The sequence below is a fragment of the Toxoplasma gondii genome, chromosome X, assembly GCF_000006565.2.
Source record: "Toxoplasma gondii ME49 chromosome X, whole genome shotgun sequence".
NCBI classification, from domain to species: Eukaryota; Apicomplexa; class Conoidasida; order Eucoccidiorida; family Sarcocystidae; genus Toxoplasma; species Toxoplasma gondii.
In genome coordinates, this window is record NC_031478.1 from 3,423,742 (window position 1) to 3,444,101 (window position 20,360).

Genomic DNA, 20,360 nt, shown 5'->3' on the forward strand with positions numbered 1-20,360 from the left:
ACAGATTGAACAGAGAGTCTAGCCACTGGTTTCCCGAGACGGAAAGGGTCACGGACACTCGCAGATCGCGATGCGGAGAGACCCTTTTGTCTCAGCTTCGTTGAGGGGTAGAAACACATTTAGGGAAGTAAATCGAGGAAACCTCGGCTTTTTCGAAGTGGACAAATCAGCAAGGCCATCGTGCTAAAGTCGGAGCTGCGGACGGTGCCCGTCCTCGTCTTCTGTGCAAAAGAAAACGCAGGGCGGGGCGTCTCATCTCTCCCATTATTTAGTGCTTTTCCAGTTCCCCGTAAACACAGTCAGCGAACGGTGGCAGGCGCATGCGAATGTTGGTGTCACAGAAAATAAAATCTAGATTCCACAGCCATCCTCTACGGCTGTTTTCACCGGTGCTGAAAGGAGCTTTCACTTCAGCTGGGGACCTCGAGTTCCCCGAACGTGGTTCTACACTTGTAAAAAAGACGAAGCAAAGGGGGACGGCGAGACGCGGAAGGCAAGCGCGACACACAGAGAGAGCCAGGCACGGTGGAAAAGAGAAACTCGCGGTGTACATACAGCAGCGTTGAGAGACAATTGAGGCGCAGAACCGGCGGACGGCAGTCAAGTCCACCGCGGTTGTTTTCAGGCAGCGAAAGAAAAGAAAACCAAGGGTGGTGGAACGCGGGATTCCATCGTTTCACTCGTGCAGCAAGAACATCCCGACAGAGAAAACGAAAGAAGATGCGTGCCCGTTGTTCGGGTGTCTTTCCTGTCCGTGCCGAAAAAGAGTTCCTCGGTCGCACCCCGCAGACCCTTTTGTCCAGAAAAACCGACGGAAGAAGCAGCGAAGAACGAACCAAAGGCTGGTACACCAGTTCCCTAATTTTCGTGTTATCGAACCTCCGAGTAGCGCAGCAAGTACCTCGTCACCCCCTTCTCAGGTTCGATTGAGTTCATCCCTCTTACGTCCATTTACTGTCCACTCTCGTAGGATCACTACATGTTTCCTTCCTAGATTCATTTGTGTCTCAACGTCTTAGGAGCATTTACTTCTGTCCTGCATGTCTTCTTCTGTCTCCTTATTCAGCTTCCTTCGTTGTTCTTCTCTGTCTCTTTTGCTTCTTCGTCGGGAGAGCTTGCAGCCTCTCTGAGGACCTCTTGGAGTCGAGGGTCCGAGACGTCGACTCCAGGCAAAGAGCCGAGAACCTGCGCCAGCTCGCTGTCTCCCGGCTGTTCTCTCTTTTCTTCCTTAGGCGCCTCCACCGGCGTCTCTGCCTGTTCCCCTCTCTGCTCAGCAGGTGCGGCCTCTGACATCTCTGCTTCCTGAGATGCAGGCTGTCCGCTGTAGTCCTGGAGAGAAAGAAGCAACGCCTGACGAAGCTCGTCGTCTATGTCCTCCATCATCTCGATCTGCGCGACTGTAGGGACACCCGACGCGTCCGCCCCAGAGCCTGAGCGAAAGAGAGGAAACAAACGACTATGAACGTACCGTTGCCATCTATGCATATATATATATATATATATATAATGCACAAAGAGAATAAAAGAGAAAGTCGATAAAGAAGGCGGCTCGAAATTATCTCTTGCACTTCCGCATGTGTGCACCGCGCACTGTCTAATGGCCTTTATGTCTGCTTTCCCGCATTCGTGTTTCTCTGCGTCCAGCCTTTCTTCTCCCTCTCGAGGGCTGTCTCTTCTCTCCAACACCAAGAAAGCCTCTTTGTTTCTCCCTCCACAGAGGGATCTATTTATTACGCCTAGAAAAGAAGTGATGTGGCACAATCTTGACGTCGTAGGATACGGAAGTCCAACAGTTGAGCAGAAACTTCCATACTCAGTTCCAATTGAACGGATGACGGATAGATAGAGATAAACAAACTGATAGATTCAGACAACTATACAGATATAGATGTACGATTATGTTTGTGTGTGTTTTGAGAGGGAAAGAGCTCGTTTGTTTCCTTGTGTAGGACACACTACTGTGTATCTCTATCTATATCCACCTATCTGCAACATTTCTCCCTACCATTTGTCGCGGTCGGTTCGGTTCCCCGAGCTTCTTCTGCGGCACTGGGAGCTGCCTGTTCCTGGAGGCGTGCAGTCCGATTCTGCTCTTCTTGCAGAGAGAGCTGAAGCGCCATGTACAGCTCAGGGTCTGTGTTGGGGTCGACGCCGAAGTCGTTCATCGCACCCACGCTCGTCGACCCTTCTCCGACGCCCATGCTGCGAGGTCCCGCGCCTGTTTCGGGATCCCGTAGCAACGGCGAGCGAAGAACTACCTCGCTGAGCACCTGCCCAGCTTCCGCGCGACACTCCAACAAACAACTGAAAAAACCATCCAAAACAGACATCTACATGCATATGTGAGATCTACCTAAGCGGCGAATGGGGATATATATATATATATGGATCCGGCTGTGTGGTACACAACCTTTCTGTGTCCATCAACACAAGCATTATAATACACATGTGTGTGCACATCTAAGCGTGTGGTCCACGATCATGAATATATCTATACACATATATACTTCCGTTTACGCGTATATGTATGCTGATTCACGTATGTGGTGAACGCGGTCGCTCTGTATTTATATGCCGGTGTACACTTGCGGCGTTGTATGTGGATACATTTACACACAGCAAGGTAGATATAAATACATGTAGACACAGATGAAAATACAGTTAAATACAGAATTTCAAACTGACAGACACAAAGAAATATCGACTAATCTTCACAAAAAAGGTAGACATAGATGAACAGATGGATGAGGGAAAGTGTTGTGCGAAGTAGTCGAAGAGCGTGATTTCATTCGGCTGGTGAGACGCCCAGGAGTCAAGAAAAAAGAAAGAAAAGTGGTATTTACGGATGGCAAAAAAGCGACACTCACCTCGTTCCATTGCTGTCGACTGCCTCGTTCAAAAGCTTTAGTCTCTGTGCGTTGTGGTCGACCTCGCCGAAGCTAATCAAATCTGCGGACAAAAAAGCAACGTGAAAAAGAAAAATACGCATAACTCCGGAAAAAACAAAGAACACTGATGCAGGGCAGCAACCCGCGTTCAGGACGGAAGCAAAGCAGCAACTTTTTGTCACTCGAGACAAACGCCTGCACGGCTTCATTTGCGTGTATATACAGCGAAAGAACAAAGAAACCTTCCGGATTCAAAGATCCCTCTCAGTTCTACGAAAGTATGAAAATACACAGATAAAAGTCCACGTAAGTGACGACACTTGTCTCCTATCACCATAAATGGAGAGATACTAATAGCTGTAGATAGATAGGTGTATGAATAGATATAGAATCATATGTATGCATATATATATATATATACATAAACCTATCCATACAGTGAAGAGGCAGGCAATTGTGAAGTAGTTGAGGGTCGCTAGGGAAATCTCACCAAGGGCAACATTGTTTTTCTTCAGTTGTTTCCCGAGAGTCACGAGTTGTTTCTCCGCAGTTTTCTGTGCAGAAGAAAATCGGAGAGACAACGGGTGCCAAGACAAAAATGACACGCGAATTCGCATGTTCTACACAAGTACACCAATCATCTGTTATCTGTGACCTTCAAAAATCTGCAGAGTAAAACTGCTCTCTTTCCGTCGCTTCTTCTCACCGCGCTCGACTTTTCATTCTTTGTCAAGTTCTCATCTCTCTCTTGGCTCCTGTGGTTCCCTTTCTTCTCTTCTTCCGCCTCCTCTTTTGTTTACTTGCACTGAGACACTCAGGCGCATGGCGTTATATTCGATGATCGTGTGTGGGCGCACTGGCGCTTCTCACATCAAAAAACAGAGACGTGCCAGCTCGTCGAAGAGACACTGAATGAGCCTCCAGCTACGAGATAGAGACATCCACGCTTTCCCTGGTCGATTTCTTTTCTTCTGCTTGGTCTCGTTTCCCCTCACTTGCACTCTCCTTTTCTCTTTGACCTGTTTTTATGTTGTTCATTGGTGTCTCTCTACTTTTTTTCATTCTTTTTCTCTTTCTCCGCTCGAAGGGACTCACAATGGGGCTTCCCACAAACGCGATAATGCGCTGCTTCTGATTTTTGTTCATGCGGTGTTTCAGAGCCAGCTGAAGAAAAAGGAAAACGGGAGAGAGAGATATTCAAAAAGCAGCAAATGTGCGTCTAAAGACGTCGCAGAAGCAGCACGACAGAACGAAAGAAGAGGGCAGGCAAACGCCGCCGAGACAAGAAAAAGAGCAATGAAATCAGCAGACGAAGCACAACAACAGCGAAACCGCAGGACACCATGGGCAAGGCAATATGGCGCATATGCATGCATGCATGCCCATTTAAAAGTGCGTGCATGCATTGATACATGTATATTTCTATTTACATCTACATAGGGAGAGGTGTCCACTGTTGAGAACAGGGCTGTGTGTACGTATGTACACGAATGTGGAATTGCTATATTTGGCTCGAGGGAGAAAGGCGATGGTTTCGGCGTATATACGGAGAATGACCCTCACCTGGGCAATTTGGATGCCGCGGACAAAGTCAGAATCGCCTCCGCAGCGCAAACCATGAAGAGCGGAGAGAACTGCGCCCATATCGTTGGTCGGTGAAAGATGAACAGAGACTCTGTAAGACAGAAAATGGAATGCTCGTCCGCAAAGCACGAATATTAAACATGGCGTATTGCTTCGCTTTATTCTTTTTTACTCATACATGATTGTTATCAAACACTCACTAACTACAACACCTTTCTGGGCCTATACACATATATACATAGGTATTGTTATATATACATATAGGGAGACGCTCGCTTTTGTAGAATTTGTCTATCCACACATGCTTCGACATAGATGTGGTGTGTTCCACTGTTTGCAGTCTGCGAGAAGATAAAGAATCTCTGCTTTACACCTCGCCTGCGTTAAATACTCCAGAAGAGCAAGTCACTGGAGCGTGTATGTGTATGAAGAATCAAAGTGTTGGTGACCCAAACAAGTGTCTACCAACACAAAGTCGCTGGAGCCCCGGTGTACGTACACCGGAGACTGTCCAGAGGTGGCTAGATCGGTGTCGAGCAGAAAACGCGTCTGAGAAGTAGAGTCGCACCTCTCTTCGCCGTAGGTGAGGACGCCGACGGCATTTTCCTGGTGCATGCTCGTTTTGGCTCCGGCGATGAGGCCAGCCACTTCTTCTTGAACAGCCAGACGCGAAGGCACTAAATCTCCGTCGCGCGCGTAGGCGCTGTTGTCGATGCAGAGCATCACTGCCTCCAACACCATCTTGAATAGAAAAGCGAGCGACTCGAGTGTAAGGACCTGTGTAGAGACTGAGTGCGGCGAGAGCGGAGTTTGCCGGTTCAACGGAAGAGTCAGTGAAATGTCGAAAAGAAACGGAGACTACCGGGGGGGCGGAGGGGCAAACAGCCGCGAGCGTCCTAGAGAGACGTGAGGGACGACGCGCTCTTTGGACGCGGAAAGATGCAAGAACGTGCAGTTGCGAGGGGCACTCCGGTTGGGCAGAGACTGACTTACACGCAGAAGTCGCTTTTTGCTGTGTTGGCGTCTGCGTCGGTGTGAAATCGTGGAAGAGGGCAGCAACGCGGAGTTGCGAGAGGGAACAAAGACTCTGAAGATCGGCAGAAGAAGAGGTGCGGTTGTCGTCGATACGGGGAAGAAGAGAGACGGAAAAGTTGTACAAAAAAGTGGAAACCTAAAAGAAAGATGCAGACGCGGAGGCGAGGTACGGGACCCGAACTTCCGCTAGTGAGTCAAGCATGCCAACAGGGACGGACACCGCGACAGAGCGCGGAGGAAAGAGGTAAGTTGCAGCGGAGAAAAAAGAGGAAACGGCGAGCTTTCGAAGTAGGCACGAAGAAAAGAGGGGAAACGGCGGCGAGCGCAAGGCAGCAGAACGGCAGCGGGCGAAAAGTCGAGAAAAACGAGGAACGCGACACCTGAAATCTCGGCATGCAAGACACAGGAACGGCAAAACTGTCGGTTTCGTCGTCAGGAAGGGTGCTGGCCAAAAAAATGTCTCATTCCCTGTTGAAACCCAACTTTTTTTCACGTGTCTTCCTAATTCTTAGAGAAAAGCAGACCCATCCAACCAGAGAGGTGTGTGTAGTCGCTGTGCCACGAACAGATGCTGTGCAGAGAGTAGCCTACGTTGTCAGCAGCCGTAAAGTTTCAACAAAACGGCCGTGAAGTTCTGCGCGTACCGTTCTCCAGCGACGTGTGTGTACTCCTAGAATGGAACGGACGAAGCCTCTCCAGTTCTACTCACAAACGACTTCCTCCTGCTCTCACTCTGCCTCACACCCAGCCTAAAAACTCTGCAACGGGCTCAGTGTACTGCCCGCAAAAGGGAAGGGGTGATGTCTTTTCGCCATAGAAATCGAAAAAAAGACTTGTCAGGTTCGTTGTGTCCAGTTTTCTGACTGCTTCGGATTGAAAAGGCTCACTAATGGCACACTCGGAAACAAGAGGTCGCTTCAATTCAGCCTCAGGCAACGCTCAAAGATTAGAGAAAGCGGTGGAAGTGTACAAAGTGTACACAAAGAAAAGAGGTTGATCAGATAGGCATCTCGATGCAGAGTGGATACACAGAGCAGCGTTTTTACCGGCTGCGAGTGTGAGACTAGAGGGGGCTGCAGACTGCCATGACTTCTTTCGTTACATTGTTACACTGATACGTGGTATTCGGTTGGTTCTAGCTCTACAATAGTTGACATCTTAACTTTGCTCTGCTAACACTGTAGAACTTGGATACGGGAAACGGAAGCCTTCAATTCCACCCCGGAGGCATTTGTAAACAGATGGAGAAACTGGGGTGAAGAGTTTTCGGGGTCTCGAGAAGCGCCGTGGTTGAAATGTTCCTCTTTCTTTTTCGGCGGCGTGCGATATACTTCTTGTGGTGTTCGCACGCGGCGAAAAACCCGAACAGGTATCATAGCATTCACTTGGGCAGTCTCCTTATGGATGCTCGTCTTCGCGGAATACACGGATTTTCGGTGGCCTGACACTTGTGGAGCCACTGGAGGAACCCATTCTTGCATTAGGTGTAGGCATGAGTCACCCACAATCATGTCTCCCTCTGGATTTCTGGGTCCGTAATGTGTCTTTCTTGCTTTGTCTCAACAGACGGCTCAGCTGATTCTGTTGCAAGTTCCATAAACGTGAGCGGCATCCGTGAATAGGGAGTTTACACTCCGCGTGTGTGTTCATCCAGGAGCCCCTGACCTCGCTCAGTTAGCGTCAAGTTTTTGCTGTGACGTACCAACCGATCTAAAAGCATAAATAATATGCTAGAAAGTACCATTCAGGAACGATAAAAGTAGACAGTTGCTTTTCTATAGAGCAGAGGAAATCATCTTACTTTCTCGGTCTTCATGTTTGCGGGTGTTTGCTCTCTTTACCCGTCCCCTCACTGTTTTTATCGATATACGCTCGCCGTTGTTCGCAGTGTGTTTCCACTCCCGGGGGCAGTGTTGCCTTCATGTGCAGGTGGGCTCTCACTCTTGTAGAGTCGATTCTCTTCGTAACGACAAGTGTGTGGGCAATGTTCATGGCATCTCCGTGTGGACGGTGAAGCGACGTCTCTTTCGCTGCCTCTGCAAATCAACAGCAGAGATTCTCTCGCCTGCTTTTCTCTTCTCGTCATGTCCGTTCTCCAGGAAACCAGAAACGACTCTGACAGAGCTTCCGTCCCCGTAAAAAAAGCGCTCAGTTGCGCGCAAGACGGCGAGACTAAGTCGCTCACTTTCTCATGAAAATTCGTTCTGAAGTGCCCGAACCAAAGGCCGATATCGTGGCGTAGTTGCTCAATCTAAGCATTGTTTCTGTGCAATCCTGCTCCAAGGCGAAAACGTAAATCGCACGTGAACGTGGAAGAAAAATACTGACAAGACGACAGAACTGTAGCTAGACAGATGCGTAGGGATCCAGCTGGATGCACCGGTCCAGGTTCAGGTTGAAAAAGCGAGAGATCGGGTCGCATACTTTGGGTGTGCTAGAGTTGCACAGAAACGATTCACGTCCTTGTTGGGAAAGGGTTGTTTGTTCGCACGCCAAGAAGCCAATTGAGGACCAGAAAACGCGCGAAAACGGCCGCTTCTCTTTTTTCCAGAGACGGGTACATAAACCCGCGAAATCGCCGCAGACAAGCAGTCAAACGCCAGTGCGAATGCACACCTTCCCCCCTTCCCCGGAACACTCCGAGATGCTTCATTACCGGGTGAACCCCGATAGATCAATTAGATTTCTTGGAGCGACAGGTTGCTTTTCTCGCAAGTCAACAAATCCCACACATTGTTCGAAAAGCCGTTAAAACGTGTTCTCCAATCGTTCGAGTGAAGCCCGTACACTATTGTTACCAAGAGAACTCTGCAGGACAAGAGTGCTCAGAACCTGCTTTCCGGTGCTACCTCACGGCTTCATACACGGTACTCTGCTCGGCCGCTTGCTTCTTTTGCGGATGCGTTTCTGCCGCCTCTGGAGCTTTATTTGGGACCAGGGCTGAGTTGGTTTGTCGTTCTCCACTCTCTACGAATTGCGGCTAGTCCACGTTTTGCCTTTCTCAATGCACTGGTGGAGGGTTTCTCTCGCTTCTTTGGCAGTCGCGAGGTACTCGGCGAGAAGTTCAGGGGGCAGTGGGGTTCCCTGCAGGTCGCTCGTGCCCTCTGTGGTCTTCTTCGCTTTCTTTTTCCCGATGTGCCGCACCAGGCGCTTGAGCGCCACGATCGTTTCGTCGACCTTCGCCCGCATGCGGCTGTCCAGGAAGCTGGCTTCTCCGAAGCTCGTGAGGAACGCGAGCAGCGCGCGCGCCTCTGCAGTCGCTTGGCCTGCCTCATCTTTCTTCCCCGAAACGCCGAGGCGTTTTGCGGAGTCTGCGCTGCCGCAAGCAGCATCCACCGCAGGCGGGAGCGCGAGTCGCAGCATGACGGGGCTCCAACGAATGAGGGAATAGTCCTTTTTCTTTCCTTCCACCTGGACACCGACCCAGTAGCGGCGCTCCTCGCCCAGATCGAGCGGCTGGACCGCGTCGGAGACCTCGATTTTCTCTTCCCTTTCCACGTCCTCTTCGCGCTGACGCGCAACCAAAGACACTTTCCGCGAAATCGCCGCAGACAGCGCCTCAGCCGGCGGTGCAAGGCTCCCGGGCGGCCCGCCCATCATCGGCCGGTGTACGTACACCCGAATTTCGGTGATCTCCGAGAAGGCCGGGTCCGCGCCAGGTCCTGCGGCTGAGACGTAGAGGAAGAAGGCGCCTAGAGCCTTTCTGCGAGGCGCAACTTCGACAGAGAACTCCGGGAAATACTGACGCGTCGGCAGCGCGCATGGGGACGCAGGAGCCGGTTCGGCTGGAGCAGGCGCAGGGCGCTTCGAGGAACCTGGAGAAATCCCTGGAGCGGGAGGCGGGGGAGGAGAGGCCGAAGGGTCCGGCGGCGGAGGCGGTTGCGCCCAGCTTGGATCCACGCGGCGCTGACTCAGAGTTCGAATCGCCTCCTCCACGGCCAGTTGGAACTGCAGCGAAGAAAAGGTGAGAAACAAAGAATTGGGGGAAGCGGACGATACAAGGAAGTGTGGGGCACTCAGTTGGAGCTGTGAAGCACGGAGAGAGAAGAAGAGACAGGCAGCGTTTCCACACGAACCTGGCAACCGAACTTCAGGAGACGGGAGACGCTGATCAAGGTCTTTGGAAACAGACGCACAAAGGGAAAAAACTTCTCCATCTACGCTCCTCGCGGTGAATGCCGAAAAAGCGCATCTATGTGCATCTGCGCAGAAAGCAAACCCAACTGGAGACCTAGCTGTGTGCATATCCATACGTACACAAATGTACCTATACAGGCATGATGGGCAGGATACGCCAGATCGGATGAAGCACTAGAGCGAGTCTCATTCTTTCATTTATCTTGCTTTGTACGAGGTTGGTTGGATTCTTTGCTTACGGCTTTGAAAGCTTCAGTAGCCTGGTGAAGCAAATGCGGATGGATGCTGTGGAATTTATCTGGATGCAGCAACACGCGCCACTTCTTCTTCACTGCCTCAACCTGCGAAGCAGACAACCGAGAGGACGGATAACTGAATGAGCGTTTTTCCAGACCTCCCTGCTCCACCGTTCTCGTCTTTGAAAACGCAAAGGGATTCCCTGGGTCGCGAGACCACATCGGATAAAGAGAGAGAGTGGAGAGAAGAACCTAGAATCTCGATTCATTCCTCAAAATTTTCTCCTCAGTGTCTGGAGGCGTGTTCGTTTCCCTCCTGTGTTCTGTCTGTCCTCGTCTTCCATTTTTCCGGTTTCTTATCGTGTGCGGCTCTTACCATTGGAACAGTCGCCGTGAGCGGATTGAGGCCGAGCAAGTAAAAGCAGTGTGAAATGCTTCTTTGTCTTACAAGAGCTGCGAGAGCCTGTGAGGAGCCTGGAATCGCAGAAGCGAGAGCAGCCGAAGCTTCCTCTTGTTCTCTCATGCGATCGGTCACGTAGGTGACGACTGATGCTGCTGCGCTCGCCTTCTTCAGTGCTTCTTCCTCTTGCTGCTTCCTTCGGGCCTGCAAAACGCAGAAGGCAAAGGAAAGCCGCAAGTCGCGAAGTTGCACATGCAACTAAACAAACCCATACTTGTGTGTGCCGAAAATCCCAGAAGAGAACGCGACGTATTTCATTATCCTCAACATCTGAAAGCATCTCTCCACCACTCAAATGAGACTCAAGACGCGATCCGGGAGAGAAAATTGGGGCGGAAGCTGACCCAGGAGAAAGGTACGTGAGTCAGGACCCAACCGCTTCCTCCAAAGAGACTTCATTATCCTTCAGAAGTAATAGAAGTTCGATGCTCTAGCCAGATCATGCACTAAAACCACATTTCAAAGTATTCCAATGTGAGTGCATCCCTAGATCTCCAGTCGGACACTGAGCAGTTCAAGTTGGAGACGACAGCTCCACACTATGCCTGAAACTGGGAGAGATCAAAGAGGAGTTCTGAAGACACAGTCTGCACTGAGAGAAAGAGTCTTACACGTTCTTCTCTCCACCTGGCTACGCAGCGATCGAACTTTGCACGCGCCTCAGCCACCGTGGCGTCAGAGGGGAAGACGAAAGGCGGCAACAGAGGCAGACGAAGGAGCTGTGCTGTGGCTGCGATTCTCAGTTCCCGTCGACGCTGGAGCAAAGAGAACAAACGCAGAGGAGAGAGAGAACTCGGGCGGAGAGAGGAGACGAATCGGAGACAGGAGTCTCGGCTCGCGCGAAAAAAGAAGAGACGGAAGAGGCGGAGGCGAAAAGGGGAAACCTCCACGAGAGAAACTTTGAGACGGAATGGAACTGGGGGCAAGCCGCAGCAAACGGAAATACGCGCAGGGCAAGATGACGAGAAAAAAGCGCCACGCACATGCACAAACAGATGTACGTGAATATTTGTGACGGCCTTCACCCACGTGCAGCGGTCAGCGTGTTTGAGTATAAGCCGATTCGTCTTCACAAAACGTTGTGCAGAGTCGATTCGCCTCGTTCCTGCTCAAAGTCAAGCGCGCCAAAAGGCGCGTCTCCTGTACGTATCCGAGCTCATCTCATTCAACAAAAGTTCTGCACAAGCCCGTCCCTGTCGCGCAAGGTGTTTTCTCTCAGTTTTTTCGCGTCGACTGACTTCTTCTGTAGCAGACTCGTCTCCGTCGTCGCACATGACGAGGAGGACTTCAGTTTTTTTCTTTTTCTCCGCATCCGCGCTGTCGGGAGAGAAGAGCATGTGCGCGAGGCCCTGAGCTTCTTCGCTGGTGGACCGAATGCGGTCGACAGCCTCCCTGCGGAGTTTCTCGAGCTCCAACAGAAAGGCAGCCCACTGCCGCACGACACGCATCGCCCTGCGGCAGCGTTCCTTTCCGGTGACGCGCGGCGTCTGGCTGCCGGCCTCGCCAGAGTGGGGAGAAAAAGGACCTTCCTGCAAGCAGAGAAAGGGGGCGCTTTGCGTGAGCAGCTGGTCGACAGTGTCGAAGCGCCGAATGATTCCGCGGCGCCAGGCCTGGCGACACTCGGCTGCGGAGGTGAAGGCGGGGCGGGGACCTGGCGCGGAGAAGTCAGGCTGTTCTGTCTCGGCGCCTGCAGCCGCGGGCATGTGGACGTAAAGCACGCGCGAGATGGCGTGGGTGACGGACTCGAGGAAGTCTTCGGCGCCGAGCGCGGGGGGTCTCCGGAGACTCTCCAGAGTGCCGAGCAGCAAGCCAGCAACATGGGAAGCGACTTCTTGTCTCTCTCGAGGGCGCGGGGTTTGTGAGGGATTTCTCTCAGATTCGCATGCGTCGACATCCGAGCCTGAGTCCTCGGCGTCGTCCGTCTCCTCCGGTGTCGATCCCATGTCTCTCGCCTCCGTCGCGCCTCGCCGCGGCTCTCCAGTCTCCCTGCCGCTTCCCTCAGGCTTTGTCTCCGCCGCCATTCCGTCTTCGTCTTCTGCAAAGAGCGTCTCCTCTCTCTCCGCGTTCCCACACGCGCTCTCCTCGCCCTCTGTCGAGTCTTCTCTCTTCACCGCAGGCTCGTCTGCCGTCAGGCGACGTCTCTTCTTACCAGCTGTGGAGAAGTGGTTCGCCGCCTCCGCTCGCCGTCGCACGGTGTCTAGACGCCTGTCGGCCAAGACGCACACGGCGTGGAACATGTGGGCGTATTTCGCAGGAGTGTCGAGAGCTTCTGCGTCGAGGAGAAGCTGGTGGATCTCGGAGAAACTCAGGAAAGAGGCGCCCTGTTCGTCGGAGAGAGAAGCAACGTTGGAACCAACTGCTGGGCGCTTGCGGCCCAACGTCTCCAATACGTGAAGACACGCGAGCGTCGGCGCAGGCAGAGAGGCGAAACCGCCATTTTCGCCGAGCTGGGAAGAAGCCGACACGGAGGCTGCGCGACAGGAGTCCTCAGGGAAGGCACGGGGCGACACAGCTTGAAGCGGAGACACCGGCATCTTTTCAAAGCGGAAAAAGGGGGGAAAGGCGAGAAGAAGAGGTGAGGAAACAGACGACTCCCAGAGAAACTCTCTGTAGACAGGCGTGGCAACTCAGGAAGCAGACCCAACCATCTTCCTCGAGGTAGAGCGTTTTGGGGACACAGAAAAAAGACACAACGCAGGAGAAGATGTCGAGAAAAACATGGAAACTTCCGGGGGAAAAAGGGATTCCGTCTACAGCGCTTCTAGCCACTCGAAGATCAACTCTCATCGATACAAAATGCAGATGATACACACGCACCGCATTTTAGCGCATGCAGATATATATATATATAAATCAGTGGGTTATAAATTGCAGAGATGCTTATATATATATATATATATAGATATAAGCTGAGTATGAAGGCAAATGCACACAGAGACAGAGACGAAAGACTCGAGAGTTGCAGGCAAAGGGGTTGAGAGTCGCCGTTCCAACTTGATAGATGCAAACTTCTACGCTGTCTTGTGTGACGGCACACGGCACCATGTCTCCCTTCTTGGAGTGTCTATGCAATCTATGGCGCAGATGTATGTACGTGGATCTTTGTAGTTTTATCGGTGCTTCCGTAAATGGGGTCTTGGCCTTTTCGATTCCGAGTCGTGTATTGTAGGCGTGAAGGCGTTTGCACTCAGTTGCATGAATCTACACAGAGATCTTCTTGGAGGAAAGGCGGCTCTCTGTCTGCAAAGGGGGTATAACCGATCTTTTCACGATAGGGGAAGGAAGCAACAAATGCTGACAGCAGCACACGCTCCCTCAGAGCAGGACAAAGTCACTGTGCGTGCAGCTGTTTATTTCACAGAAGGCCAACGCCTCCCGCGAACGTTTTCTCAGAGTTCATCGGGTGAACATAACCAAGAAGGAGACGCAAATAGGACTAAGGTAGCCGTGGGAATTTCCGGAAGACGCAGAAGTTGGGTTCGGCAGACTTCCTCTGAAATTGCCAGGCTTCTCGCTGGCAACAAGCAGCGCAAAGCAGCAATGTCTTCTGGCAGCCAGGAGTGAGGGAGTGACAGCAACGGAAACGGGGGATGTGACGAAAGAGAGGCGTTGAAACCGTGAGATAGCGCGTGAGGGCCCCGGGAAACACGGAAACAGTACGAAGCGAACGTGTCTGGAGTCCCAAATCCCAGAAATCGCTGCACAAAGATGGACAGCTTTCTCCCACGAAAAGGGGGGGAGGGTGCGAACCTGAGGTGGTCGCCGCAGGCACACGAGCCAGCAACGGCTGAAACCCGTTGCTGAGGCTAGTGGTTCGTTACACCGTGTGGCATTGCAATTCGTTTCTCAAAGGGAAAACAGGAGAAAACTCCGGAGACTCGGCATTACCTCCGTCAAACTCCCTGGAAAGAAACGAAGCGAAGGGCGCCTCGTATACCACAGCTCTTGCTCCTCAGAGTCCGTGTGCCTTCTGCGGTTGCTCCCAGACGAGTCTAGCCAACGAGACGCGGCGCCTGAAAGTACGGAGGAACATCAACACACCAGGCTGAAGTGCAAGATTCTTCACAAAGTCACTTCCTCTGCCAGGCTTGGCTTTGGAGCGGCGGTGTTTCCTCGCAGCTCACGTACTGAACTGTGTGATGGGTTGTGTTCGCTGCATGGCAGATGGGGAAGACGCGTGTTAAGATAGCCTTCGTGGTTGGGTCTACAAAGCAATTCCTGCCTGCAATAGGCCAACTCACACAACACTCTGTTGAAACTAACTTTCGATGAGATTTGTCTCCGACGCTCCTGTGTCCGCTAAGAGGGCGCGAGTAGAGAAAAGCATCTCGCGGCTTTTTGGAAGTGCACTTCGATGTACTGCGGCGGTGGTCATTGTATGGGGATGTGTTGCCAATACAGACCGTGAGAAACCGATAGCTTCCAGGTTGGCTTACTTGCAAATAAGCTTCCCATGGGGAACCCGATCTTTACAAAACGCAGAGATCCATATGTCAGCCACGCGTACCGCGAGGAACTGACAGAGTATTCCGCCTCAAGCATGATCATGAAGCGCAGTTGCGTTGTGAGATATAGGAGATGAATGAGTCCTATTCAGCTGGACGTAATTATAAAAAGTGATTTTGAAACAGGGGGAAAGTGGGATGAAAGACCTATGGATCTTGGCGGAAAATACCGAGGACCAATAACGACCACTATGTTGCCGTATCCTCAGGACCAGGTACTGGCCAACTCGTGTGGAACAGACTGTCGGAATTGGGACACTTGCTTCTTTTTTCACAGTTCCTTCAGCAAATGTTTCAAGACCCTTGGATGACTTTGTTATTCGAGTGACACGCGCAGGAGGCCACTCCGGATTTTGCGAGGAAATAACTTTGCTGGACACAAGGAGCGACCAGTGCCTTTCCGGCGAAGAATCAGAAACGAGGTCTTTCCCAGTCGACCCAAAATGTCACATCTTTGTAAGCGAGTCGTATCTGGGTCTGTCCAGAATTAGGCAACCTCCTGATCGTGTGGAGAAGCGCCTGTTGTTTACTTATCGCAGGGAGAGAAGGATGAGAAACCTGAACACAGGTACGGCAGACTTTACATGAGTCATGTCTAGTCTCTCTTGTGCGGCATTTGTGCGCCACATGTCTCATCTGTCATAGTTCCTGGCCACAGATTCTCAACGGTGCCAGACGAAAATGGAACAGAACACCCGGCAGAATACTTCATTCCCACAACACACTAAAACCGTTCCAGGTTCTGTTTTCGCTGGCCGATACACGATGTCCGGGCCTCCCTCTTCTCCGAGAATGAAGGAGTTTAGCCTGTAGGCTCGAAGCACAAGGATACGAAACCTATCTTAGCCAAAACATGGGGGAACTAAAGCATGCAAAAGGTAGGCCGGTAGTGCGTAAAGCGTTACAGCTTGCCGGGTAGTCAATATATGATGTAGTAACATCTTGTGATGATTGAAAACAACAGTTGTACGTTGTCATCAAACAGCTAAAGTCATACACTTTGAAAAAAAGTGTTTGCCAAGAAGTCAGTCCAAGACTGAACGAGAAAAGAGCAACTGATACCCACCGACTAGAGGACGCAACGAATGCATATTCTACTGCCCATGTTACGTGAGGAGTTGCACGCGGCACTTCCCTGCAGAAAGTGCACTGGCGAATATAGGATCCGCAGGAAAGTGGAAGCTTTTCCTGGGGAGTGGCGGCACAGGAGCTAATATGAGCAAAAGTTGTTGTGCTGACTCATGGACTGCCCCCCCACTACTGCAACAGAATAGATGCATTAAGAAGTGGATCCTTCAAACGTCTGGAACAGCGAACAACTTCATGTGTGGGCCCCTTTCGTGCAGCAGGATTTCCCTCTGTCGCCTTCTCTTGCTCTGGCACTCTTTATTGTATCGGGCCTTCCGTTTTCGAAGTCACTGGGCAGGAAGAGCTGCAAGTTCGCTAGTCTCCCCGAATTCTACAACTCTTTTACGCGAAGCGAAAATCAACCGACAGCGGGGCTGCTGCTACACGACTCCGACACCATCTAACACGATTATGAATTCAAGCGGGAAGCTCTCCACGACTGTCATCCACGGTTTCAACGTTAACCACACACTGCATATTTCTTCTATGTCGGTATCAACCTTTAAGAACATCCGCAACTATTCTCTTCAGAATATGTACGATGTCCCGCTACAAACTGGACTGGAAAGTGCCTCCTGTGTTTTTCATCAGATCCTGGGAGCTCCCGGAAGGGATGTTAGAAGGGTTTCCTCTTTACGGCACGTATGTCATGCGAGCGTGCGTTTGTAAGCATCGCCTTTCGCGGAAGACAGTCGAACGCTGCGCCGCATTCGCACACCAGTGGTGTCACGTGGGGATGGTCGAGAAAAAGAACTATGTGACGACGGGGAATGACGGTTGTTCTCACGTTCGGGCAGGATTCTGCCCTGCACGTACGGACAGGCGGGCGAAGCCTGTGAGCCACTTCACCCCTACCGGCGGGTGCGTCCCCCATAGACTGCGGGGAGCCAGTTCGCTTTTGGAGCTTTTCGCGACAGCTCAGACTCGAAGAACCCGCAGAAATTTCCTCCCTTTCTGTTTGCCGCCAACCGTCCTGTTGCTACACAGACTACGCCTACATGGAGAGCGGGGTAGTGCACACCTACGTGCGATACTAGCAACCCGACGTTTGTCGAAAAAACACGGTCCCAAACTCTTCTTCACCGTCCTAACCCTTGCTAATCTTTCTTAAACACGAAGTTTACGCGTTTATAAGCGCACGCTATACAGACACAGATCCCGAAGCCGGGGCCGTAGAGTAGAAAAACACAGAAACAGTTACGCACTCAGTTCAACAAGGGTGCATCCGACAAGTCGATGTGGCGGCAAATAGGGCACTCGTTTTCGTCGTGTTGGTCGCCTAGGTCGCAACCGCAGCGCTTTGACAAGTACTTAGCTGTCTCGTCAATTGATGCCATGTCGCATGGAGTCACGGTGTACCCCACCACTGATCTGTCTGTGACCGCCGCGCTGCTGTGCTCGGCGACTTTCTGCGGCTGTGTCGCCATCGTGGTCTCGGATGCGGAGTCTTCGGGGCTGGCTAACTTGTCGTACTTCTCTCTCGGTGACATTTCCTCTTGCTTCAGCGCCTCCTGCATCTGGCGCTCGCGCTCCGCTGCCGCCGCAGCTTCAGCTTTGCGGCGCTCGGCCTCCTCCCGCGCTCTTTGCTCCGCTTCCTCGGCTGCGGCGCGCTGCTCCTCCTCCGCCTTGCGTTTCGCCTCCTCCGCCTTTTTCTTCTCTGCTTCCTTCCGGAGGCGCTCGGCCTCAGCCGCCTCTGCTTCGGCCTTGCGGGCCGCCTCAGCCTCCGCCTCCTTCCTGGCTGATTCTTCGCGCTCTCGCGCCTCTGCCGCTCTACGTTCAGCCTCCGCTTTGTCTGCTGCGTTCTTCTCCGCTTCGGCGCGAGCCTTCTCTTCAGCCTCAGCCTTCTCCTTCGCCTCCCGCTCCTGCCGCTCCTTCTCAGCCAGGTCCTCCGCCTCCTTCCGGGTCGGCGTCTTGGCCGTGTTCTTCTTGCACGCGTTTCCCATTTCGAATCGAAAAAGTGCGAAAAAGTTGAGGGGGCGACAACAAAAGATGTGTGGGGGAGCGATTCAGAGAGTCGAAGTCGCGAACACAAGAACGGAACAATCGCGGCGTTTCAGCCACCGAAGTGTGTGCGTGGATGTACCGGAAACTGCGGGCAGGTTCGGTGCGCGCCTTTCCCTCTGCCGCGAGAAACAAAACTTTCTTCGAATGGAAAACAACACATACAGAATGATGAAATGCCGTGCCGCACCCAGTTTCTCGTCTCGTCTGGCAAGTCTTCCGACTTTACGGCCGCTTTTCTCCCCGGCGAAATAGCAAACACCTTTTACGCACGCGGTTGTCCGCGCGCCGTCGACCGATCTTCTCGGAGGGAAATGACAGGGTTTCGAACAGTCACACCGAGATTTAAAACTCGTGCAACGCTGAAAAAGCAAAAGTTCTCAAATACAGTTGTGCCTCTCGCTCTTGAGATCACAAAATTCGCTGAAAGGAAATCTCACCACTCTCCGGCGCGTTCGCAGCCTCTGTCGACAGCCAGCTGAGGGGTGGACCTGCGTGGCAGGGCAATATCGCTGGCCTGAATCGATCGTGAATGTACACAGCCAACTTGAATTTCTGCCAGCCAGAACTGGCGGCCTCTCGGGACGTGGCGCGTGGGCGCCCGGTGCAGTCGCCTCGAGCGATTCCCCGAGTTTGCCCTTTAAAAACTCTTTGCGGCCAGTGCAAGCGCTTCTTGCGTGACGTTTCCTTTTTTTTTCTACGCTGTGCAAACCATTTCCGTCAAGAGGGTAGTGGACTGCGAAACGTCGAAGTGTGGCTTAGCGACACGAGAAGTGATATTCGAGCACCGGCGTTCGGCAGGTTTCGGGTATTTCCGTGAGAAGGGGAAAGCGGGGAAAAGGGCACGGTGGCTGTTCCGAACTGGTCTAAAATTTCCCCGTGAGTGTCGCATTCCTCTGCACACACTCCGTTGCCCAACCAACTCGTCCCGGTCGCCACGGGCACACAGAGCACTGCAAATTCCTTGCTGGCATACGAAAAACAGAAACATTCAGGAATACCACGACTCTTGTGGACTCCGGTAGCCCAGCTTGAAGAAAGAATAAGCGTTTGCACAGTCGAGTAGCATGCTGCATGTTTTCCGAGTCCAGTTGGTCACCCGGGACTGGGAACATTCGGGGCCAGACCGAGCGCAAAAACACAAAGGGAATGGAACTGCTGTTGCTCTTTCTATTAGATGCATAGGACGAGGAATTGACGAGACACAACCTTCTATCGCAGAAAGGCATCGAATCGTCGAGATAGGTGTCTGATTTTTGACTAACAGCATCCAACTCTACCTAGGCACCTGAAAAAGAAATCAGACTGAGGTACGGAGTGGGGAGATGCAGACTAAAGGCTCTGTGTTTCTGGTCTGAAGAAACAAAGAGGGGGACAAAACGCAGGGTCAAGTCTTGAGGATACAGTCTAAAAGTTGACCCGTTCGCATAACAGAAAAACGCGCTTACCCATTATTCTACACGTTTACAAAAGTGTCGGTCAATCGACAACAGCTACGTCCGTTTAAGGACTGTTTTCTAATATGTCGTGTAATATGCTCAAGGCGTTATATATGGATTAGTCTTATCACCGGGACACCAGATTCACCTGCGTCCGCCGTTCCGTAGACACGGCGGTGGTACTGAGTGTTGATGATAAACGCGGACAACCTAAGAAATGAACTAACGTTCTTCTTGGTGCACCAATTTCGGCTAAATCGATGTGCAGTCCGTTACGCGTACAGGAGGAGGGAAAAATATGCGGGTACTCGCTATCACACGGACAGCAGTTGAGTCTGAAGCCTGTTTCAAAACGTATCGCAAGACGCCATCAGCAGGTGTCCTCGATTGACTGCAGATAAATCACCGTGTCAAGATGCTGTCCTGTGAACCTGTTTACTATCTAGAAACCCCTTTTCAACTGTGAATCCGCCTGCGATTAAAACTGTTCCGCGTTGCCAAAACCCTCTGGCACGCTAAACCCCTGACCGAATGCATGGCCTTGTTTTTATGAAAGCGGGGCTCTGCAAAACGTTCTCAAGACAGAAAGCTGTGGAGTGTGAGGCTCTGATGACTTCGAAAGCACGTCAGCGTGAATGGAAAAAACATTCAACGATCTGACCTTTTGTCATGGTGTGGACTCATGCCTGCTTACGGCCTCCGATTGCAAAACTGTGGACACCACGGCGCGTAGCAGGGTCCTTCGCCGCCAGCCTACGGCGACTAGACTTCCTCCAGTCTGGTGCGGGAAGGGTGGGGCTTTTGACCCCTCGATACTAGACATTATGTTCATGTGGAGGCGACAGGTGAGTACCACTGCCTTACCACTGAAGAGTGCGGCAGGGCCTCTAGAGATGATTGGCCTGCATGACCATTTCCTTTGCACATTCAGCGTTTCTGGAATGCTG

The 20,360-nt window shown here is 51.9% G+C and overlaps 3 protein-coding genes across 3 annotated transcripts; all 3 read right to left on the reverse strand.

The window, feature by feature from the left end:
• Nucleotides 1–279: 279 nt before the first annotated feature.
• TGME49_223960 (ubiquitin interaction motif family protein) lies at nt 280–6,002 on the reverse strand. Its single transcript, XM_002366041.2, has 7 exons — nt 5,041–6,002; nt 4,452–4,563; nt 3,984–4,052; nt 3,379–3,442; nt 2,868–2,949; nt 2,006–2,304; nt 280–1,430 (listed from the first exon to the last, which is right to left on the reverse strand). The coding sequence occupies exons 1-7, from the start codon at nt 5,211–5,213 to the stop codon at nt 1,063–1,065; spliced, it is 1,167 nt and encodes a 388-aa protein (XP_002366082.1). The 5' UTR covers nt 5,214–6,002; the 3' UTR covers nt 280–1,062.
• A 1,920-nt stretch (nt 6,003–7,922) lies between these two features.
• TGME49_223950 (hypothetical protein) lies at nt 7,923–14,156 on the reverse strand. The gene is made up of 4 exons (XM_002366040.2): nt 11,579–14,156; nt 10,257–10,484; nt 9,884–9,985; nt 7,923–9,455 (listed from the first exon to the last, which is right to left on the reverse strand). The coding sequence occupies exons 1-4, from the start codon at nt 12,872–12,874 to the stop codon at nt 8,475–8,477; spliced, it is 2,607 nt and encodes an 868-aa protein (XP_002366081.1). The 5' UTR covers nt 12,875–14,156; the 3' UTR covers nt 7,923–8,474.
• Nucleotides 14,157–15,446: 1,290 nt separating this feature from the next.
• Nucleotides 15,447–19,269, reverse strand: TGME49_223940 (GAP45). The gene has a single exon (XM_002366039.2). The coding sequence runs from the start codon at nt 17,914–17,916 to the stop codon at nt 17,179–17,181; it is 738 nt and encodes a 245-aa protein (XP_002366080.1). The 5' UTR covers nt 17,917–19,269; the 3' UTR covers nt 15,447–17,178.
• Between the last annotated feature and the right edge of the window lie 1,091 nt (nt 19,270–20,360).